The 24357-nt window shown below is 48.2% G+C and overlaps 1 protein-coding gene and 1 long non-coding RNA gene across 10 annotated transcripts in view; one reads left to right on the top strand and one right to left on the bottom strand.

The window, feature by feature from the left end:
* LOC128351150 (uncharacterized) overlaps positions 1-19406 on the bottom strand; it is a 75455-nt gene extending 56049 nt beyond the window's left edge. For both annotated transcript variants that reach the window (XR_008319607.1, XR_008319606.1), the window contains exons 1-2: positions 18492-19406; positions 15721-15893 (exon numbers count right to left, since the gene is read on the bottom strand). This is a non-coding gene — a long non-coding RNA (uncharacterized LOC128351150). The remainder of the gene's footprint in view (positions 1-15720; positions 15894-18491) is intronic.
* The window catches only part of FAM131A (family with sequence similarity 131 member A), an 88094-nt gene that overhangs the window by 39183 nt on the left and 24554 nt on the right, over positions 1-24357 (top strand). For 6 of the 8 annotated variants that reach the window (XM_053310360.1, XM_053310358.1, XM_053310357.1 and 3 more), the window contains one exon: positions 19099-19192. In XM_053310360.1, the coding sequence (XP_053166335.1) occupies positions 19123-19192 (70 nt within the window). In that variant the 5' untranslated portion in view covers positions 19099-19122. Of the gene's footprint in view, positions 1-7693; positions 7933-19098; positions 19193-24357 lie in introns of those variants that run through there. The other 2 variants (XM_053310356.1, XM_053310359.1) reach the window with 2 other exon arrangements.

The raw sequence follows: 24357 nt of genomic DNA, 5'->3' as shown, positions 1-24357 counted from the left end.
GAACTAGCGCAGTAATCTCAATTCTTATCCCCATCTCAAATCCTTCTGGGTAGGGGGGCTTCCAGACAGCAATAAAGTGTGAGATCTGCAAAGCTTTTGCACAATTCCAAGTGTGATGTTATTCAGCTTGCAGATGCTCCTCCTGCAGGCTTCCGTGCTCCTTCCTAGCATGATCTTACCTTTTCTACACACTTCCACCAGCAGAGACCTCACACAATTTTTGCAGCGCCACCCGCTGACCAATTATTGCATTCCAAGAAGAACTCATCCTTTTTCATTACTACTTTTGTGCCAACTGGGGGAAAGAGCAGGTTCTCGGGATGCCAGAGCTGGCCAATAGGTGGCACTGCAAAAATCGCACAAGGTCCTTGTTCAGTATGTTTACAGAGGATAAGATCACACTAGGAAGTGATATGGAACCTTGCAGCAGCATTTGGACAGGGAGTAAGATCACCCTTGGAACTTGCAGAAAAGCATTGAGGATTTATTGCCATCTGAAAAGACCCATAGAGCTGGCAACAAGATTTTCAGCCAGATTCTATGCTTAGTTATTTGCTCACAAGTAAATGGGCTGTGGATTCTTCTTTGTTGGCCTAGCTGGTACCTCTGTTCCAATTGCCTCTCTTTACCAGAGACAGTTTCGATTTTCTGTGTCCTGTTGAATCATTATCCCTATTTTTGCCTTCAATGAGTTCCTTTTTAAAACGGCCTATAGCCATTTGGTCCTATTATTCACAGGTCTGGGTCCACCCACTTAGGATCCAATAGGAAAGCATTATTCTTATCTGGGTTAATTAACGTACATAGGCAGGAAGACCTGCTATTACTGCTGTTGTGAATCACCAATATACTTGCCTCTTACATTCAAGCTTTATGTAAAAATGATCTCGGCCTTCACCCTTTGCATTCCATACTCCTTTCAGCCCATAGTTTACAGCCTCCTCTTTCCCCCTCTTTGTCCCCATATATGTATGCATGTGAGTGTGGGCCTACATCTCCTTGCCGACTGAGGATAACACTCTATGCACCTGATGGAGTGGACTCTGGTTCATGAAAGCTTATGCAACCATAAATGTGTTAGTCTTTAAGGTGCGACAATGTTACTTGCTATTAAAATGTGAATGTGTGTTGCTGGACTTGCCAGTCATCAGCTTACAGTCTCAGACTCTGGCCCCTGGTTGTTAAAATCTCTGAGTCATGGAAAAGGAAGAGGTTCCTAGTGTAGTGTAGTGGTTAGAGTGTTGGACTCGAGAGACTCAGGTTCAAATCCGCCCTCAGCCACAAAGCTCACTGGGTGATCTTGGACCAGTCACTTTCATTTATGTACTTATTTATTTAGCGCCATATATGTATAGGGTGCTTTACAACGAATGAAAAAACAGGTCCCTGCCCTGAGGAGCTTACAGTTGTGATATACACAAGGGAGACAACAGAGGAAGGGAAATGGAGGCACGTGGGAAAAGAGCAAGAGTATGCAATTATTTCAGTTACGTGGTGCTAAGTTTAGTTATAGTAGGGCAGGGGTCCTCAGTCTTGGGTCCTCAGATATTGTTGGACTACTGTGGCTTTTGGCAGTCGTTTTGGCTGAGGATGGGTATCTGTAGTCCAACAACATCTGGGGACTCAAGGCTGGGAACCCCTGTGATGGGGAATAGGGGCAAAAGTGTTGTGCCAAAGGGTTCACAGGGGGCGGGGGGAGTTGATAGGAAGGAAGGAAGGAAGCAATCAATCGTGATCTCTCAGCCTAACCTACCTCACAGGGTTGTTGTGAGGACAAAAAGGGGGGAACCAACTTGTCCCTCTTTTCATCTGCAAAATGGTGTTGAGTAGATTCTCTCTCCGCACACATGTCCCCATGTGCTGTGCAGGCCTCGATTGCCATGGCTGAGCTGAGCAAGCCTTTGTGGCTGGGGTGCGGGACGGAATGAGGCCCTGCATCGGTGGAGATGCAGATGGAAAGAAGGGTCTGGTGCTAGCCTAGCTGACCTCACATCTCCCACTCCCAGGATAACTGCTGGCACCCTGGAGCATTAGCAGCTCAGCCATTCCCTTTGCTGCCATGGATTTATTTGCCCATTCACATCAGCAGCAAGAGCCCCACTTTTCTTTGTAGGGGAAAAAGGATGGAGGGCTACGGCCTTGTACTGACTATCGGGCTCTCAACCAGGTAACAATAAGAACAGGTATCCCCTGCCGCTTATCCCTGGACTTTTTGAATGGCTCTAAGGGGCCCAGCTGTCCACCAGACTAGACCTGCATGGAGCCTATAACCTAGTCAGAAGAATCCATGAAGGGGATGAATGGAGCACTGCTTTCCACACCGGATATGGCCACTTGGTCATACTTGGTCATGCCCTTTAGCTTCTGTAATGCTCCTGCTACATTTCAGCATTTTGTAAATGACGTATTCAGAGACTTTTTAGATCACTTTGTGGTCACCTATCTCGATGGCATCCTGATATCTTATTTATTTATTCGATTTCTACACCGCCCTTCCAAAAATGGCTCAGGATGGTTTTACACAGAGAAATAATAAATAAATAAATAAGATGGATCCCTGTCCCCAAAGGGTTCACAATCTAAAAAGAAACATAAGACAAAAAGAAACCAGCAACAGTCACTGGAGGGATGCTGTGCTGGGGGTGGACAGGGCCAGTTACTCTCACCCTGCTCAATAAAGATAATCACCAAGTTAAAAGGTGCCTCTTTGCCCAGTTAGCAGGGGTCTCTGAAGACCCCACAGCGCACCAGGGCACACACAAACACCCCATGTCCATCTAGTCCTGCAACACCCCTGGGAACAGCAGCTGTATGCAAAGTTAGAGGAATATGCATTTGACCAGGAAGTGATGGATTTCCTGGGGGACATAGTGCCCCCCCCCGAGGCCTTCAGATGGGCCCTCATAAGGTGACTCTCATTACTGAGTGGTCTCCTCCCTCAGATGTGTGAGGTGTTCAACACTTCATGGGGTTTGCAAATGTCTATCGCCAGTTCATCCAAGGCATTTCCCTAATCATTTCCACAATCACAACACTTCTAAATAAGTGGGGGTGGGGGTGGGGGTGGGGCTTTCATTGGATTCCAGAAGCACAGTTGGCTTTTGAACAATTGAAGACTGCCTTCACCTCAGCTCACATTCGAGTTCACCCAGACATGGAGCAACCCTTTGTGCTTGAATCGGATGCCATCGCAACACCAGAGGCCTCAGTATCTCCTGCATCCCTGTGCATTCTGTTCTTGGCAGCTGACCCCAGCTGAATGTAATTACGACATCTGGGATTGGGAGTTACTGGTCATTAAGGTGGCCTTTGAAGAATGGAGACATCTGCTTAGCACCTCATCCAGGTGGTCACAGATCACTGGAATCTGGAACACCTCAAGGCCATGAAATGCCTGAAAGGTGGGCTTTGTTTCTCTCCCATTTTCAGTTTATTGTCATTTGCTGACTGGGCTCCAGGAATGGCGAGGTGTTAAAGAAGAAGCCACACCAACCCCAGTGTTTACCCCAGTCAATTTTATTAATGGGACTATTGATAAGGATCCTGTTGCTCAGGTGCAGCAGGCTTTGTCAGGGGACTCGTATGCCTGCCAACAATTTCCAGGCACCAGCATCTGGTCCATCAGAACTCCATTTCAATCAAGGATGCCTTTAACATCACCATAGACTGTATATTCCAGAGGGTCCCCTTAGGCCTCAGGCCCTTCACCTCAGTCATGATTTCCCTACAGGTGGCCATGGGGGGCGGGCGGGGTGGAAAAACGACATACTGCTAAACAGTGCATTCTGGTGGCCCTCGGCCTATCGGGATGAGGACCGATATGTTCAGTCATGTGATTCATGTGCCTGAACAAAGACCTCCCCAACCCCGGCAAAGGCCTCAAGGTTTGCTCCAGCCATTACCAGCCCCCGCCCCTCCTGCCCGAGACCATGGAGTAGCATATTCTGTCTGATTGATTAATTGATTAAGTGCCGTCAAGTCAGTGTCGACTCTTAGTGACCAGATAGATAGATTCTCTCCAGGGTGATCTGTCTTCTACTTGGCCTTTAAGGTCCCTCCATGGTGAATTCATTGTTGTCGTAATCGAGTCCATCCACCTTGCAGCCAGTTGTCCTCTTCTTTTCTTTTCTTCAACTTTCCCCAGCATTATGGACTTCTCAAGGGAGCTAGATCTTCGCATAATGTGTCCAAAGTATGATAGTTTGAGCCTGGTCATTTGTGCCTCGAGTGAAAATTCTGGATTGATTTGTTCTATGATCCATTTGTTTGTTTTCCTGGCTGTCCATGGTATCCTCAAAAGTCTTCTCCAGCACCAAAGTTCAAAAGCGTCAATGCTTTTTCTATCTTGCTTCTTCAAAGTCCAACTTTCACATCCATAGAGTGTCACAGGAAAAACCATTGTCAGAATGATTCTAATATTTGTAGGTGTAGACACGTCATGGCATCTAAATATCCTTTCCAAGGCCTTCATTGCAACCCTATCAAGTGCTAGTCTGCGGCATATTTCTTGACTGCGGGATCCTTTACTGTTGATGGTCGATCCTAAAAGGCAGAAGCTATCCACCACTTCAGTGTCTTCAGTATCAGTTCTGAGGCTGGTTGCTGTATCCATTGTCATTAGTTTAGTCTTTACATTTAGTCGTAGTCCCATTTTTTCACTGTGCTCCTTAACTTTCATTACTAGAGCTTGCAGATCATCTGCATTCTCAGTTATCAGAGTGGTGTCATCAGTGTAGCATAGGTTATTGATGTTTCAGTTACCCTGTCTGATAGAGGCCCTCAGTTTACCTCTAGATTTTGGATGACCTTTATGGCTCTTCTTTTATACCTCTTTATGGATAGAGGTATGCCTCTCTACAGCATAACATCCACAAACCAATGGGCAAGCAGAATGGGTGGACCACATCCAGGAACAATATCTCTGGTGCTTCAACTGGACATCCTTATTCTCCCTGTTGGAATCTGCATACAACAATGCCACCCATATGCCCACATCCGTACTGACCGGCCATCTGCAAAACTAGACCACCGCTACATCTGCCACAAGATGTGGTGAAAGCCAACAATCTGGAAGACTTTAAGAGGGGCTTGGATAACTTCATGGAGGAGAGCACTATCAATGGCTATTAGTTGGAGGGCTATAAACCACCTCCAGCCTCAAAGGCAGGATGCTTCTGAGTACCAGTTGCAGGGGAGTAACAGCAGGAGAGAGGGCATGCCCTTAACTCCTGCCTGTAGGCTTCCTGCGGCGTCTGGTGGGCCACTGTGTGAAACAGGATGCTGGACTAGATGGGCATTCTTGGGCCTGATCCAGCAGGGTTGTTCTTACCATGGTCCATTCAACATCCTCTAGCAGATTAACCCGGTTGCTTTCAAATTGGACTCCCTCAATAAGAATGCTCCCTGTCTTCTACATATCCCAGCTCAAGCGATAACATGCTGATCCCTTTCCCGGTCGTACAGCTCCTCCACCCCTTCTAGTGATGGTCCAGGGGCATGAAGAATATGAGGGTACTGGATTCCAAGATGGTGTGGGGGAAGTTACACTATCTGATTGATTGGAAAGGCTATGGTCCTGATGAGCAGCCTTGGGAACCAGCTGACCATGTCCATGCTCCGACCAAGTTGCATGCCTTCTACCATGCCCACCCGGACAGCCAGGGCCCTACAGGGATGGGGGCACCCCCTAGTGGGGAGGGGTACTGTGTTGCTGTCTGTGTTGCTGCCCCCTGTGGCAGCCTTCTGTATTGCAGCAGATGCCTAGACCATTGAAGCCCTGGACAAACCCTGCCTTAAGGTATCATTCATTGGCCTTTCCATGCAACAGGAAGTATAAGAGGCTTCCTGGTGGAGGGAGGCCTTGCCTCAGTGTCAAAGTTTACCTGGTCTGACACGCCTCTCCTGCTTAATTCTCCTGACTGCTTGGTGTGACCCTTGGCCTACTACAACTCTTGCCTCTCGTTGATTCCTAATCCTGATCTGACTCCTGATTCCTGATCCGGCACTGATCTCCGGTGTGGCTTCTGACTTCTGCTCCTGTCTTGACCCACTGATTGGACTGCCATCATGGCTTGACTCTGCTGCCTGTTCCTGGATCTCATCTCCTGCTTTTGTCCCGGGTTCTGCCTTCTGACGAACTGCGTGGCTTGACCTTCTTGCATGTGCCTGCCTTTGGAGTATTGTCTCACCCCACAACTCCAGCTCATCGGCCTCTCCAGCACCCCACTCCTGTCACTCCCAGTCCTGGCTCCTGGAACTATTTTCTCAGGCCTCATCACCACAATGACCCGACTTGCCTGACATCTGCAGGCAACACCAGCCAAGAATGAGATTGCCAGCACAATCCTATGTGGGAAATAGATCCCCCTGCATTTAGTGGGATTGACTTCCCAGCAACGATGCAGAGAATCAGAGAGTTGGAAGAGGCCTTGGAGGTCTTCTACTCCAACCCCTTGTTCAGTGCAGGAAACTGCTACAGCCTCCCTGACAGATGCTGGTCCAGCCTCTGGACTGCAGTCTCGGGTTTGGTTCCTGCTGAGGTGGTAAACTTGTGTCTGGATGGTATCACTTTGGACTGTGGCAGGTAGGATTCGCATGGCTGACTGGTCCTCTGTAGAAAACTGTTCCCTTCACATAACCATGGCTCAGTGGTAGAACATCTCCTACAATGGTAGGAGAGGAGAGCTGGTCTTGTGGTAGCAAGCATGACTTGTCCCCTTAGCTAAGCAGGGTCCACCCTGGTTGCATATGAATGGGAGACTTGATGTGTAAGCACTGCAAGAGATTCCCCTTAGGGGATGGAGCCGCTTTGGGAATTGCACCTGCATGCTTGGATGCAGGAGGTTCCAAGTTCCCTCCCTGGCAGCATCTCCAAAAAGGGCTGGGAGATACTCCTGCCTGCAACCTTGGAGAAGCCGCTGCCAGTCTGGGTAGACAAAACTGAGCGAGATAGACTCAGTATATGGCAGCTTCCTATGTTCCTATGGGGCACTCTTTCCTCTGTATTTGGGTGGCTGGCAGGCGGCAGGGGCAGACACCATGAATAAGCTCCACTGTAGGACAGAGCTCTTCTCGCACTGCAACCTGAATGGTTGAATGGAGGGGGAGGCGGGCCCCCGCCCCTGAGGTGGCCCCGCCCCAGATGCCCTCCCCTGGCTTGTGTCCCTTATTTGGGCTATGGAATGTTGGCAATGCTAAGCAAGCCCCAGGTTCAATCCCTGGCAACATCTCCAGGCAGGGCTGGGAAAGACACCTGCCTGAAACTTTGGAGAGCTGCTGCCATTCGGGATAGGCATTATTGAGCTAGATCAGATGGACCACTGGCCTTATTCCGAGTGACTCAGAATTAGGCAGCTCCCTAAGATCCAGTGTGCACACAGAAAACTAGCATGCCAGGGAGACGGGTTGTAGTCTTGCCTTCCCTGACATGCTAGTTTTCTGTGTGCGAGGGAGGGGGGAGGAAGGCCGAGTCTTCCGCTGTGCAAGCCGCCTCCTGCAGCCTGAAGTGGAGCTGGCCAGACCCAGGTTCCCCACCTGAGTGCAAACTCGGCCTCCATCCCAGCCCTGGGCCCCTTGGCACTGCTTCCCCCGCCCCTCCTTGAGCCGCCCTGGTTCCCTCGTTCTAGCACCGCCTGTGTTGCGCTGACGTCAGTACCAAGCCAGGCCTGTATCCTGGGAGAAATCAGTCCATGGTGACTGGTTGCCATGGAAATACACCTTGTTGCAAGCTACAAGTCCAGCACCGCTTCCGAAGAAGCCCCCGGCTGCCATCCGCTGGGGGGGCTGCTGCTGCTGCTGCCGGGCAGGGAGGGGGATGCCAGGAGGTAAGCCAGCGGAGAGGCTGGGCCCGGGCCCTTTCCCCTTTGCAGCCGGCTCCGCAAAGGGATTGGTGTCGCGCAGGGAGAGGACCCAGCAACTCAGTTACCGTGCAGGGTGAGCAGCAGCTGTGGGAGCAGCCCAAAGGTCTGCTGCCTTACCTTCTACCCCCACAGTCTCCACACTCTCCCCAGTGATTTTGCTGTGCGAACGCAGGTGTGTGTGTGTGTGTGAATTAGCATCCTTCGCTACTTCTGCCCGCCCTTTTTCATGCGTGGAACCTGTTGCTTGTGCTTTCCCAAAGCGGCATCTTGTGTATGCTGTAGGCTTTTGTGGCATGCCAGAAATGGTGTTTGTGTGCAAGCCTTTGCAGTGAAATAGAGGTATTGTTGTGTGTGTGTCTCTCTGTGTGTGGCCCAGATCCAGATTGCTGCGAAACTTTCTGTGTAAGGCAAAGGGCACCTGGATGGTCTTCTGGATGGGTCGGTGGAGTATTTTTGCCCACTCTCCAGGACTAGACTGGAGTCTCCGGGAAACACCATCCCTCTGCATGTGACTCTTGAAAGCAGTGCTGGGGATCTTAATGGGTTGATCTTGTGAAAAGGGTTGGGAAAATATTGCCGGTGGCGGGGGGGGGGGGGGATATCCAGGAATAGCTTCAGTCAGAATTGACAGCCCTCTAATGGAGATGCGTTAATAGCTATCTGGTCTTTTAAAATGTTTGCAAAACAGCAGCTAGCTCTCTCTCTCTCTCTGTGTGTGTGTGTGTGTGTACGCGCTGGATCAGGACTATGGTGCAGAAGAAGGGGGCTTTAACCTGCCCCCCCCACCATGCTGCTTTCCGGATGAAAATCCTTCCACCCAAGCTGCGCTTTGCCGTGTGTGCACATCTCAACTATGTTTCCCTAACAGGGCAGCTGGGTGTGTGTGTGTGTGTGTGTGAGAGAGAGATTTAATCAAGGAAATGGTGCAGAGGGGGAGGGTTATTCCGCCTCCCCCTGTGCTCTGGCCCGGATCCAGATTGACCCTCCAAGTTGCAGTTTGCCAAAATTTAAAGCAACAGGATAGCATCTCACTTGCCGTGTCTACTCTGACCATGGCCTGAGCTTAGCTACAGATATTTCAGCCATAAGAAGGGTTGTACATGAGGATATTTATGTATTTATTTTTCTGTGTAAACCGCTTTGAGAACTTTGGTTGAAGGGCAGTATATAAATATCTGTAGTAGTTGTAGTAGTAGTATGTGAGGATAGATGGGATGAGAGCCAGAATGCCCGTTGCATGTTGAAAAGCACTGTTAAATTCATGGTAAATACTGCAAAATGCCCACCATAATGACAGGTGGTGTGAGGAGAAGGGCAGAAGGAGAATCCATGAATTGCACATGCCCCTGGCAACTGTGCTTGAAGCAGGGCGTGAGTCTGGTGTGCCCCTGGCCCTGTCAGAGTCCTTCCCATGAACTTTGTTCCCTAGGACTAAACAGCAGCTGCTATCTGCATAGGCTGGCCCTGGGTTAGGAACATAGGAAGCTGCCATATACTGAGTCAGACCATTGGTCTATCTAGCTCAGTATTGTCTTCACAGACTGACAGTGGCTTCTCCAAGGTGGCAGGCAGGAAACTTTCTCAGCCCTATCTTGGAGATGCTGCCAGGGAGGGAACTTTGAATCTAGATGCCCTTCCCAGAGCAGCTCCATCCCTTAAGGGGAATATCTTACAATGCTCACACATCTAGTCTCCCATTCTTATGCAACCAGGGCAGATCCAGCTTAGCTAAGGGGACGTCATGCTCCTGGATCACCCCTGAGTGTGATAAAAAGGATAGAACACTCAGGGACATACATGAGAAGGGCTCCACCTTCTGTGTGTGCTCTGTTTGGGCCGGTGATACCCAAGCCTCTCCTTGTAGGGCAGTCGTCTCTACCAGAGCAGCACAATTCTAGCCCTCCAGCAGGTTGTGGGACTTTAATTCCCAGCATCCCGAGCCACAATAGCCAATAGTCAGGCATGATGGGAGCTGTAGTCCAACAACTGCTGGAGGGCTGAAGTTGGTTAGCCCATGTCTGCTGTTGTTGCCTCCCATTCAGTGGCCTTTCCCTGGGGCTTGCAGAGAGTGTCTTTTCCTTTGGTTCTGTACTGTAGCCCAGTCTCCTTCATTGTAAGCCCCAGGGCCCTGTGGTAGCCCCCATCAACCTTATGCGTGCCCCCTTTGGCAAACTGATTATTGGGCCCATGCAAAGCTTTGGCTGAAGCGGAACACTCTGCCCAATCCCCCTGGCATGCGGAGGTGACCACTTGCACCAGGTAGCATTGCGTTTTGTCCAGCACCGCTGGGGCTCCTTTAAATAAATGGAGCCCTCTTGAGCCCCTTCACCATCTTGGAAGTCGTGCATCGTGCATGGATGGCTGGGTAGCCCTTCCCAGTGCTTTCCCCGAGAGAGAGAGAGAGAGAGAGAGAGAGAGAGAGAGAGAGAGAGAGAGAGAGAGAGAGAGAGAGAGAGATCCATCTCTCTCAAAGGGCCCTCCCAGCACTGAGCAAAGCGCACAACTGTGCAGAGGTCAGCACAGTGGCTCTCACATTGAAGGGGTTTTGCCACAGTGGCCCCCGCTTGAGAAATAGTGACATAGCCGGCCTGTCTGTGGGCTCCACAGCTCTTTCAGGCCTTTAGCCATCCTTCCCAGGTGGGAGCAGATTCCATCCCATCCCATGCCGGACTGGCTTGCATGAGCTTCATTCTCGTGGCCTTCCCTGCACCGTCACCGCCCGCTCTTTCGGCGGGCAAACAGGGAAGCCGTGCGGGAAATTGCCAGGGTGCTTGTTGCTGTGTGTTAAGATACTTTAATGACTAGAGCATCATTATCCTTTATTGCACTCTCTGTTTTCCCTCCTGCTGTTCTGCCACACTTGTTTCCTTTGCGGGCCCTGATAAAATTATGACGGCGGCGTGTGCATTATACCCAGCTGCCTCCCTACTCAAGGGACCGGCAGCTTGGCTGGTACTAGCATCCGGCACCTCATCGCTTTCCTTTCCTGCTACCCGCACTTCAGGCTGAACAGCCTTCCTCGCTTTCCTTTTTGCTGCGTGGAAATGGCCGGGTGTTTTTATGCAGACAGGAATCTATCCCCAGTTCCAATCTTTCAGTTCAGAATTGGCCGGCAGCCCAAGAAAACTGGGCTCTCATGTATCTTTGGTCATCCTCGCCTCTCCCTCCCTTTCCCTCCCTCGGTTGTTCTTCCTCTCTCCACATTGAGATTGTAATCTCCTTGGAGGCAGGGGCCTGCCGTTTTGGCTTATGAAACTCGGTGAAGGGTCAAGTAATAACATGGTTATTACTAAACATAATGATAACTTTGTGCGTGTGTAAATTTATGAGCTGCTGTTGCATCTAGAACTCCCTGGCTGAAATCCAGACTGATGAGGCACTGGTGCCCTGATGCTAAGAACATAAGAACAACCCTGCTGGATCAAGCCCAAGAATATCCATCTAGTCCAGCATCCTGTTTCACACAGTGGCCCACCAGATGCCCGCTGGAAGCCACAGGCAGGAGCTGAGGGTGCGCCTTCTCTCCTGCTGTGACTCCCCTGCAACTGGTACTCAGAGGCATCCTGCCTTGGAGGCTGGAGGTGGCCTATAGCCTTCCAACTAGTAGCTGATGATAGACCTCTCCTCCATGAAGTGATCCAAGCCCCTCTTAAAGCCATCTTGGTTATTGGCTGTCACCACATCTTGTGGCAGAGAATTCCACAAGTCGATGATGCGTTGTGTGAAAAAGTACTTCCATTTGTTGGTCCTAGAGTTCCTGGCAATCAGTTTCATGGGATGACCCCTGGTTCAAGTGTTGTGTGAGAGGGAGAAGAATTTCTCTGTATTCACTTTCTCCACACCATGCATGATTTTATAGACCTCTATCATGTCTTCCTCCCCGCATTCGTCTTTTTTCTAAACTAAATAGCCCCAGGTGTTGTAGCCTTGCCTCATAAGGAAGGTGCTCTAGGCCGCTGATCATCTTGGTTGCCCTCTTCTGTACCTAGTTCTACAATGTCCTTCTTTAGATGTGGTGACCAGAATTGTACACAGTACTCCAAGTGTGGCCGCACCATCGTTTTGTATAAGGGCATTATAATATTAGCAGTTTTATTATCAATCCCCTTCCTAATGATCCCTAGCATGGAATTGGCCTTTTTCACAGCTGCTGCACACTGAGTTGACACTTTCAATGAGCTGTCCACTGCGACCCCAAGATCCCTTTCCTGGCCAGTCACCGACAGCTCAGATCCCATCAGCGTATACTTCAAGTTGGGGTTTTTCATCCCAATTTGCATAACATTACACTTGTCAACACTGAAATGCATTTGCCATTTTGTCGCCCACTCACCCAGTTTGGAGAGATCCTTTTAGAGCTCCTCACAATCTGTTTTGGATTTCCCTACCCGAACGAGTTTGGTGTCATCTGCACATTTGGCCACCTCGCTGCTTATCCCTGCTTCTAGATCATTGATGAATAAATTAAAAAGCACCGGTCCCAGTACAGATCCCTGGGGAACCCCACTTCTTACTTCCCTCCATTGTGAAAACTCTCCATTTATACCAGGCTTCCCCAAACTGCAGCCCTCCAGATGTTGCTGAACTACAACTCCCAGCATCCCTAGCCACAATAGATTGTGGCTAGGGATGCTGGGAGTTGTAGTTCAGCAACATCTGGAGGGCCGCAGTTTGGGGAAGCCTGATTTATACCTACCCTCTGTTTCCTGTCCTTTAACCCAGGGGTGTAGCTATAATTGAGTGAAAGGATTCAAAGAACACGGGCCCCCAGCTCCTGAGGGCCCTCCAGGTCCACCCCTCCCTATTTTCCTCATTATCTCCCACACCCTGGAGGGCCGCCAGAGAGAGGGATGAACACGGGCCCCCTCTTCCCTAGCTACGCCCCTGCTTCAACCAGTTAGCAATCCACACATGTACTTGTCTCCTTATCCCATGACTGCTAAGTTTTCTCAGGAGCCTTTGATGAGGAACTTTGTCAATAGCTTTTTGGAAGTCCAGGTATACTATTTCAACCGGATCACCTTGATCCACACACTCGTTGACACTCTCAAAGAACTCCCAAAGGTTTGTGAGGCAAGATTTACCTTTGCAGAAGCCATGCTGGTTCTCCCCCAACAGGGCCTGTTCTTCTATGCGCTTAACAATTTTATCCTTGAAAATGCTCTCCATCAATTTGCCTGGAACAGACGTTAAGTTAACCGGCCTGTAATTTCCTGGATCGCCCATGGATCTCTTTTTGAAAATCGGTGTTATATTTGCTACTTTCCAGTCCTCTGGTATAGAGCCCGACTGTAGGGATAAGTTATATATTTTTGCAAGAAGGTCGGCAATTTCACATTTGAGTTCTTTAAGGACTTGTGGATGGATGCTGTCTGGCCCTGGCAATTTACTAGTTTTTAATTTTTCCAGACAGTTTAGAACATCATCTCTTGTCACTTCTATCTGATACAGTTCTTTAGCCTCCATCCCTGAAAAGCCTGGTTCAGGAACACGTATATGCTCAGCATCCTCTGCTGTGAAGACAGATGCAAATAAGTCATTTTGATTCTCTGCAACCTCCATATCTTTCTTAATAATCCCTTTCACTCCCTCATTGTCTAACGGTCCAACTGCCTCTCTGGCAGGTTTCCTGGATCTGATGTATTTAAAGATGTTTTTGTTATTCCCCTTGATTCTTTTAGCTAAATATTTCTCCAAATGTCTTTTTGCCTCCCTTATAGTCATCTTACATTTCTTTTGACAGAGTTTGTGTTCCTTTCTATTCTCTTCATTTGGGAAGGCCTTCCCATTTCTGAAGGAAGTCTTCTTCCCCCTTCCTTGACTTTACCTGTTAGCCATGCTGGCATCCTCCCGGTCTTAGTGGTACCTTTCCTCCTTTTTGTTATACATTCTAACTGGGCTTCTAGTATTGTGGTTTTGAGTAAACTCCATGCATTCTGGAGTGAAGTGACTCTCCTGATTTTCCCTTTCAGCTTTCTTTTCACCAACAGCTCAGAAAGCTGTGCATGCTGTGGAAGAGGGGTGATTTTAATCGATCTTCTCTCCTCTGAAGCCGATTGAGATTCTTGAAAATATGTCCCTGAGGGTTGTGTAGCCCTTAGGGCAGGGATGACTCTAGTTTGGGGGAGCAAAGAGGTGGCAAAGAATGTTTTCAGGGGAGTGAGGACTTTGCTGTACATTAAAGAGTTACAGAAGTAAGGTAATCTAGTTTATTGACCTTCGCTTGCTTTACCATTTCATTCAGAAAATGGGCCAGCTTCCTCTTCCCTCTTAGAAAATACTGCCTTTTTTGATTAGGCCAAACCTCCCAGTCTGCTTTCCTGGCTAGTATTCTCTTCTTGTCCAAGGCCATTTGGCAGGAAAACTGGAGAGGGAACTCAGTACCAGGCCAGCTGAAATCTGCAGCAGAGATGACCCTGCACCTTCCTGCACACACATAAGAACAGCCCTGCTGGATCAGGCCCAAGAATGCCCATCTAGTCCAGCATCCTGTTTCTCACAGTGGCCCACCAGATGCTGTTGGAAGACTACAGGCAGGAGTTGAGGGCGTGCCCTTTCTCCTGCCATTACTCCCCTGCAACTGGTTCTCAGAGCCATCCTGCCTTTTGAGACTGGAGGTGGCCCACGGCCTCACTCAGCCAAGTTCCTGGCCAGGAAGGAAGCTAAGGAGTTTCCCTGGCTCCTGGGAGGCTCGAGGAACCTTCTACCTGCCGGGCTTGTTCTGGGCTAGAAAAATGAGTGAATGAGGCTTCCTTAAACAATGAAGGTCTCTTGTACAAATAATAATTCAAGCTCTGACTTGGCCCTTTGCTGTCAAGTTCCAGTCTGGTGGAGGTGGGAGTGAAAGGGGGAGTGAAAAATATTTGGAGGGAGCACTCACTACCATTTGCTACCCCTTGAAGTGATCTCGGCCTCCGGGATGCATTTTTGGGAGTCACACAGTACTTCAGAAGGAAGGGGAGATGGATGAAAATTGATTCCCCACCCCGGGGGTGCATGCACAGAATTAACGACACCTGCACACGGTTTTTTTTATGTGGCCGGAAGACGTTGATTGATGCACACAACATTGAACTGAGCATGAATCGCATTCTCTCATAATTTCATGCTTAAAAAAAAAAATTCCAGCCACTGTTTTTTCGTAAGCGGTCAGCCAGAAAGATACTGCAGAGGGCAGCACAAGGCTTTGAAGGGCGGGGGGGTAGAACCTCCAAACACCCCAGAAGAGGAGAGCTGGTCTTGTGGTAGCAAGCATGACTTGTCTCCTTAGCTAAGCAGGGTCCACCCTGGTTGCATTTGAATGGGAAACCAGAAGTGTGAGCACTAGAAGAGATTCCCTTCAGGGGATGGAGCCGCTCTGGGAAGAGAGCAGAAGGTTTCAGGTTCCCTCCCTGGCAGCATCTCCAAGATAGGACAAGATGATGATGATGATTATTATTTTTATTATTTTTATAGGACAAGATTTTTTTAATTGAACCAACAAACTACCAAAGCATACAGTACGTTGCGAAAGCACAATTATATACAAAGTGGTTGTTTGTACATGATATATCTACAAAGATTTACACACAAGGATTTGGAAACCCACAAGGTTATGAAGTATATGCAGGTAGTACTGTAACTCGGGGGTGGGGGATTTCAAGGCACATCAGGTAATGGGGGTGGGTGGGTTACATCCAACGTCCATTTCCACAATTTGTCCCATTGCTGTTTAGAAGAGATACTCTTGTCTTTTTGCACATAACCATACAAACTTTTCCAGAAGAGATTTACTGTCTCATCTGCGTGAACCTCTTGGTCGCGTCTTCCCTCCCTATTCCTATGCAGGAGCATTGCATAAATGACATACAGGTTTACTAACCTGATTACGAGAAGGGGAACGTTCCAATTCCCTAGTATGAGGGCACCCGTTCCGTCCTGTGCTGAGAACGACTCCTGCCTGGAACCTTGGAGAAGCCGCTGCCAGTCAGTGAAGACAATACTGAGCTAGATGGACCTATGGTCTGACTCAGTATACGGCAGCTTCCTATGTTCCTAAACAAAGAAAATGGAAATGGTGAAAAGTAAATCACTATGCAGGAAATCCATAAGGCATGGAAAGAGAGGGAGGAGTTCAGGATGCAGCTGGTAACGATGTCACAGGCATCATCCTATACGTGGCCATGACACCATCCTGTTAGCTTTACTTTCTAGACATTATGCAACTTTCTAGGCATTATGTACAGGAGTGCAAGATGGAGCATGCAATATATTTGCTGTTATAAAAGCAATGCTAATTGTTTTGGTCTCATTTTATTTCCAGTTTGAAAGCAATAAAGATGCTTTCAAGGTGATAGGTGAAAACCGGATAATAGCCAGCTCGGAGGCTTAGTGAGGGCAGCAGGCTAAGGCAGCTTCTTTGCAGCTTCTTGTGGACTCTATGATTCCCTAACACAGTAAAAGCTCACTCAGCCCTTGGATATGCTGGCCGGAGGGAAAAACTAGGAGGGGCAGCCATACCCGTTAGTATTGCCTGCGCCTCGTATGCAGGACATCCCAGTTGTGATCCTCAATCTCTTCCCTGCCCAAGAGACACCCAGGAAAGCTGCTGCCAGTGAAGGCAGGCAATATTGGGGCAAGAAGGACCTGCAATCTAACTCAGTATTTAAGGCAGCTTCAAACGTTCGTAAGAAATTTGGAGGCATGTGAGTGACGCAGGCTTTGAGCTGACTCACTACCGAGCAGAAAACCGCTCTTAAGGGCCAGTGCGATGGTCTGAAGGGATGTGACACAGCAATCTTGCTGAAGCTAAACAGGCTTGGGTCTGGTCAGTGTGTGGATGGGAGCCTGCCCGGTTAACCCTGCACATGCCACCTTGAGCTCAGCCCCAGAATGGTGCAATGGAAGTGGAGTAAATGGAAAATTCTTGAGTCAGTCAGTGGCTGACATCTAGATTAATGTATTGGATAGCACTACTCAGGAGTCACTTTAAAGGACTGCTGAATTTCGATAGGGCAACTCAAGAGTAATTCGGTCTGGCTCTCAGCCAGTTTTGCCAACCAGTCATTTTTAATGAGCTCTTTGGTGACAAGGAGCCACCTCCTCTCTTCTTTGTTTACAAAAAGATGACTTCTTTTTTGTTGAAAAATGGCTCATAGGTATTCTTAATAATAATAGCTGACACCCAGTCTAACTGATTAAACAATTCCGTTCATATTCAATTGAATATAGAATATTCAGGAGTTGCTCCAAAGTAGGGGTTCCAACTCTGGGGTCCTCGGCATGTGGTTGGACTACAACTCCCAAAGGCCACTGTGGCTGGGGATGATGGAAGCTGTAGTCAACAATATCTGGGGACCCAAGTTTGAGAACCTCTCTGTGACATCAAGTGCTTAGTTTGGCCCTATATATGTTGTTGTTGTTATTTTATTATTATTATTATTTATTAATTAATTTATTTATATATTACATTTATATCCCGCTTTTCCTCCAAGGAGCCCAGAGCGGTGTACTACATACTTGAGTTTCTCTTTCACAACAACCCTGTGAAGTAGGTTAGGCTGAGAGAGACGTGACTGGCCCAGAGTCACCCAGCTAGTTTCATGGCTGAATGGGGATTTGAACTCGGGTCTCCCTGGTCCTAGTCCAGCACTCTAACCACTACACCACGCTGGCTCAATAGAATCTATCTATGTGGTCGCTAAGAATTGACACTGACCTGACGGCACTCAATCAATCAATCAGATGTTTCTTTCATTATAAAACAGCAGCTGTGTGTGTGGGGCCCATTTAGGATTACCACTCTGGGGAGAGGGGAGGGCTTTTTAATCCTTGTGCAATGGTCACAAAGAAAACTGCACCCCGCCGACACACACCCATGTAAAGCTGGGAAGCCACCCTTGAGAGTTTCCAGGCAGAGGGGCTCCCCCCTCCATTTCTGTGGGCTTATATAAGGAACTGCATGGGGAGGGGCTCATAGCTGGATGTCTATACCTAGCAGCACTTCTTGCACTAGCTCATCCCATTTCTGCCCACACCTGGGACGGCCTGTTGAGGACCAGGTCTCTCCCCTGTCCCTTCCAGGGAAGTTTTTGTCTTATTTTACATGTTTTGTTGTTGATGCGCACTTCCAACTGTGCCTTGCCAAACTTCTGCAGCATTTCCGCCCCACACATATGCATTTCCTGTGGCGCTTGGAATGGAAAGAAGCATGTCTGAATGTGGGTTTCAGCATCTGGTTCTGTGATTAAGTCACCTGAGGGAATCCCGACTTAATGGATTACTTCCTGAGACTGTGCAGAATTGCTCCCTTTCTCTCCTGCCCCATCCTCATCCAAAAAGACTTGGGCTGCAATCCAAAGTACACTTTCCTGGGGAATAACTCCCATTGAACTTGCCACTGATTGATCGATCGATTTATATACTGCTTTTCATTCAAATAATCTCAAAGTTTACAATATTATCAAAATAATGCATGATTAAAATACAAAAGTAAATATAATACAAATATAAATATAACATCTCTATTTTAAAATTTAATAACCCACTAAACACAACAATACATAAAATACAAGGCGGCGGCGGCAGCAAAAATAATACTGTCATTCAAAAGCCTGGGTGATGAACCATGTCTTTACTTTTTCCCAGCCCTACCTGTAGATGCCAGAAATTGAACCTGGGACCTTCTGCAGAGGCTCTATCACTGAGCTGCAGCCCCATCCTTGTATCAGTTGCTGTGGAACAAGACAGGGCTGTTTCCCTTCATTCCCTGCTTGTGGGGTTTCAAGAGACATCTGACTGGCCTCTGCTGGAAACAGAATGCTGGGCTAGAGGGATCTTTGTGACCTGCCAGGCAGCTCTTTATGTCCACAAGAGAACTTTTAGTCCACTGACTTTTCCTCCCCTCTGCCGCGCCTCGTCTCTCACCATGTGTTAATTCTCAGCCATTCAGCTTTCGCAACACCTTCCATGCGAGTGTCAGTTACAGCCTGCTGCAGTTCATGTGTTGTTTGCCCGTTCTCGCAAATCATTCATAAAAATGGAACCTTCGGCTCACAGAAATAAATGGAAGGCAAAAAAAGGACCTCCAGGGTCATAGAGTCCAGTTCTGTCATTCCAGGGATTTCTGGTAGGGTTGTCAATCTCTATTTTGGGTTGCCGATCTCTTTTTTTCCTGGCCTTAACAGCGGTTTGCTCTAGTGCAGGATGGGTCTTCTGCCTGGACACTTTTCTCACCTCTGTTTCCCTTTTTCTCTTCAAGGTAAATGTTGAAGACACTGTCGAAATGTTACCCAAGTCGCGGCGAGCGCTCACCATCCAAGAGATCGCAGCCCTCGCCCGGTCCTCCCTGCACGGTAAGGGGCCAAGAAAACGGCTGTGATGGGCCTCTCCATTGTAGGGGAGACGAGAGGGAGACGAGACTCTGAGCCTCAGCAGAATGCTTGGAAAAGAGATGCGGGGACCATTATGAATCTCTTGAGACCTTGAGTCCCTGGATGTTGTTGAACCACAGCTCCTATCTTCCCCAGCCTTCTGCCACTGGGGGCGTGAAAGAGGGAATCAAGGCCAACAAAACTCCCCCCCCCCTGTCACTATTGCCTATTTCATGGCAACGATACTCCTGGTGGCCACCAGCTAAAGCAAGCCACCTTTTAGCTCCCAGAACCCTCGATGAGTCACACTAAGTCATGATGTAGCAGATGTGCAGAGAGGCTTCTGGGAAATAAAAATAGCCACTGCTGGAGATGCACCACTGCCACGACTACTAGCAAGTTTCAGACCCCCCAATTGTGCCCCCCTGCCCTGAATGACTCACCAGAATGACCCCCTCATTTCTCCACCTGCAAAAGCAGCTATGAAAATAGGGGCAGGGGTTTTGACTCAACGCAAGAAACCTAGCCTTCTCCCTGCTCTGCTAGTTTTCTACTTGCACAGATAGATAGATAGATAGATAGATAGATAGATAGATAAGAAAGAAATGGGAGCATTTAAGAACGTTCAGTCTGATGTGGAGCAGAATGTGCATCCTGCTCTCAATTATCTACCACCTCATTCTACTGCACAGGCAGAGCAGACCTCAAGGAGTTGCACAATCCACTTTGAAACTTGAATCTTGCAAGATTCCAGCCCATCCCTACTTTAACAAACCCAAATCTGGAAAATCTGTCTTGGAACCAGGCGTCAAAACCAATAGGCTTTGTGTCCACAATAAGTGTGTGCCACTTGGGATGTCACACACTCCACTCAAGTGGCGGCTATCATGTAATAGGTGACAGACAAGCCACAGTTGGCGTATCACCTCGCCAGCTTCTTGTTGGATAATTATCTGGGTGTATTAAGAAGCAGTGATCTGCGATGACTGCTAACAGCAGTTTCGCACATTCAGGTTTTCAAGTCAGAACTGCAGTGATCACAAGAAGAATGTAACATGAGAACTCGTCCACTGACGATCCATCGGCTGTCTGTTAAATAACTTGCCCTTGGCTGACTGATACTCTTGGCAAATAAATGGAACAGGTACCTAGGAAGCTGCCTTCTACTGTGTCAGACCCTTGGTCCATCTAGCTCAGTACTGTCTACACTGACTGGCAGCAGCTTCTGCAAGGTTTCAGGCAGGGGCTTTTCCTAGCCCTGGGCAGGGCCGGATTAAGCTAGTGCGGGGCCTGTAGCATATGTTATGAAGGGGCCCAAAATTTAAAAAAATGCACATAAATATTGAAATATAAATTATTTACTTGCATAGTAAAGTAATTCAATTTTTTTCATTTGCTATACAGCCAGATAATATGACAAATGTCTGACACTTCAGTAATACTATTACTTACATGTAGGTATCAATTTCAAATGTCAAAAGTAAGAAAACTACAATTTAAACATGCCCTGTTCACGCACAGATTGATAGAAAGGTTGTATTATTTATTTATTTATTTATTCATTCATTCATTCAATTTCTATACCACCCTTCCAAAAATGGCTCAGGGTGGTTCACACAGAGAAAGAACAAATAAATAAGATAAACAAAATGGATCATAATAAGATAAACAAAATGTATGGCGTATGGTTGAAAGTATATCATCTTTAGACACTTCCCCATCACTGAATACAATTGTTAGCATTATTTATGCCTTGACATTGCAAGTAAACAAAACAAACAAAAGCACGTCGTATCAGCCCTGAGGCCAATGCTTTTTGTGCCATGAAACAATCCTGGCAAATAAAAGAGTGGGGCAGGGGGAGGAAAAACAGTGGGTGAGGCATCCTGGTTTGACCCATGGTAAGCAGAGCGCTAATCTAATGGGCAGAAAAAAGTTTGCAACTAATAATAACCCAAAATTGACCGTTGCTTTGCAGACAACCTTGCAAAACGTCCCCCACCACGCCTCTTTTGTGTTCAGTAATCCTCACGCAGACAGGAGTCACCGTGGCAGGAGCCGGAGGGCTGAGCCCACTTCTCAGCAGCAGCCCCGGCTTTTCAGATTCGTTTTGGGGGGTGGTTAGTGGGTTCGGTTCAGCACACAGGCAGCAGCACACCCTGCGGGAAATGGAAGTGGGGGCGGGGTGGCAGGTAGACAGTCAGTGACACGCTCTCTTTGTGAGCATGCACAGAAGTGTGATGTCGCATGTGCGAGAGAGAAGGCCTGCGGAGCGGCTATGGGCAACGAGCAAGCATGCATCAGTCGGCGTCACTGAATAATATAGGAAGTTGCATGGGCCCCGCAGGCATGGAAAGCGAGGGAGCGCGCACGGGGGGCGGGTTGCCTGCACCTATCAGCCCCACAAGAAGAAGCAAATGGGCGACGGGCGGGCAGCCAGCCAATTGGAATCGGGCGGCAGCCAACGCGGGAGAGAATGGGCAGCAGCACCAGGCAGCAAGGAGAGAGGCTGCACGAGTAGTAGAGAGCAGAAAGAAGAGGGGCAGTTCAAGCCGGGTGTGCGGGGCCCTCAAAAACGCGGGGCCCGCAGCAAATGCTACATTTGCTACTTCGTTAATCTGGCATAGGCCCAAGGTTCAAATCAGTCCTGGAAAGTTGCTCTGATGGCATCTTGTGCCCTGGTGGTGCCCCCATAATCTACCGCTTGAGGTGATTGTGTCACCTTGCCTCCCTGAAATGAGGGACATCCCGCCTAATGAGGGACAGTTGGCAACCCTACCCCCAGTTCAGGTTATGCAAGCCACTGGGTGCTCGGAATCAGTTTGTGCCTGTGATGGAGTGCTCAAATGTCCCCTGTGCCCCAGGGACACCAAACTCCAGGCTGACACAAAATTATTAGTCTGGACAGAAGATGAGCGGCCTGCTATGCACCCAGAAGGCCAAGCAATCAATTCCGACACAACCGAGAAGGCGGGCTGAAATCCAGATGGAGTGAATGCAGGTTGATCCCTGGTGCATACAGCCAGCCTTCCTGCACGCTACCCCTCCTCCACCCATATTCAGGAACAGACACAACCAGAAGCAAGATCAGAACTAGCTCGAGGCATTTTTACCACCTCCTGGGAGTGGCTGTAAAGTCTGCCTCTGGATCGCTTGCCGAGATTACTGGTCAGCAATAGTCTGATCACACATAGCAGCAACATAGCATGGTATCCTGTGGGACACCCCCCCCCCCATCACTGGTGTGTCTAGAAATACTGGGGAGGAAAGGGTTAAGAAACCCCTCCCTTCTTCCACTGCAGATGGCAACTGCATTTTGAATAACAAGGGCAATTGGGTTCTCTTTGATATCTGATGTGGAAGCTCTTTGCTCAAGTGAGTGTGCACCTCCTAGATACACTTGTGCCTATTTCTAATTCGTTTCAGTTCCTCCTGTAATTTTCGTGGCTTTTTCTCCAACCTTCAGCCATCACTTGTTTGATAATATTTTGATGCAAAAACACACCCTCCTGCAATACAGGTTTTTGTTTCTTGTTTTTGTGGGTTTAGGATTATGGCTTTTAATTGCATGTTCTTCTTTTTAATTCTCCCCCCACCCCATTTAATTTACAAAATATTAATATTCGCTTTAATATTTTTCCAAGTATCTTCAATCATATTCACCTTTTAAAAATGTTTTCTCAATCTAATTAACGGAATGTTCTCTCTTTAATATTTTATCTTGCTTTTGGAGAAAAGAATATTTGTTTAATAAAGATCATGCTAAATAGAACTGGCGGGGGCGGGACTATACATGACTGAGCTTCACATATAGTTTGGCCCTTGTTATAAGGGTCTCTCTTCAGCTAATCTTCTTCTTCTAAGGCAGGGGTTCTCACCCTTCGATCCCCAGAGGTTGCTGAACTACAACTCCCATCATTCCCCCACTACAGTGGCCTTGATGATATGAATAAACATAGACTTACAGAACCATGCCTGACAATTAAATAATTTATACTGTTTTAATTGTTTTTTGTTTTAATTGGCGATTTTAAATTTTTTAAATTGTATGTAAACTGGAGACGTTTGGTATCATGTGGTCTATAAATCTAATAAAATAATAAATACTAGCTTAACCCGCCCAGAGCATCTGCGCGCTAGTACTTGATTGCTCCCCTCAGCCCCACCACAGGCCCCCTCACCTCACAGATCTCTCCACCCTCACCTGAGCCACACTTCTGTTCCTCCTCCTCTATCTCTGTTGCTTCCATCCCCCTCACCCCTCTTGGCCACTCCTCCATCCCTTTACTCCATCCCCCTCACCCCTCTTGGCCACTCCTCCATCCCTTTACTCCACCGCCCTCACCCCTCTTGGTTACGGCTGCAGCATGGCTGGTGCCTATTGGACAAGCTGCAGCCCCCTATCCCCAGAGACCTCCCACCCTCACCTGAGCCCCACTCCTCCTCCTCCCCACAGGAGCAGCAGCTGTGGTTGACCAAGCCCTTCCTTGCTTCTCCCTTCCTGAGAAGGATCTTGCCCAATCACCATGGTGCTTCTGCTCTCAAAAGCTCCTCCCCCTGTCTGCATATGGAATCCCCACTACCCAATCAGGTGCTTCTGCTCGCAAACTCTCGCGAGAGCTGCCACACCTTAGAGAATTATATATATAGAAGATGTGATGAAGAAGAAGAACAGTTCTAACATCATGCTGGCCGTGATTCTGTAAACCTGTTTATTCTTATCATCAAGGCCATTGTGGTGGGGGAATAATGGGAGCTGTAGTCTAGCAGCATCTTGGAACTTAAGGTTGAGAACCCCTGGACAGAGACGTTAGAACTGTGCATCATGTTGGCCCATACATGCAAATTGATCCTCTTATATGCAAGAGATAAATTATGTATGTGGCTTGTGCACTGAAGTAGTGAAAGAGGCCACAATTCAATTGAAAACAAGTTTATCAAATGGAGGGAAGGGTTTCTGATGATGCTTCTCACCTGGGCCCTCATCTGGTCTGAGGCTGGTTTTGAATGTGTCACAGGGGTCAGTGGCTGACCTCCAGACTCACTTTGCGTGCATACACTGGAGGTTGATTGGTTTTCGCTGATTCTCTCCTTTCCTCTGCAGCCCACTGTGGTCACCGAAAATGTGTCTGAGGGTTTTGCAACCC

Source organism: Hemicordylus capensis, chromosome 3 (assembly GCF_027244095.1).
Source record: "Hemicordylus capensis ecotype Gifberg chromosome 3, rHemCap1.1.pri, whole genome shotgun sequence".
Classification (NCBI taxonomy): Eukaryota; Metazoa; Chordata; class Lepidosauria; order Squamata; family Cordylidae; genus Hemicordylus; species Hemicordylus capensis.
Note: the sequence above shows the minus strand (reverse complement) of the source record. Positions and strands in the feature narration are given on the sequence as shown.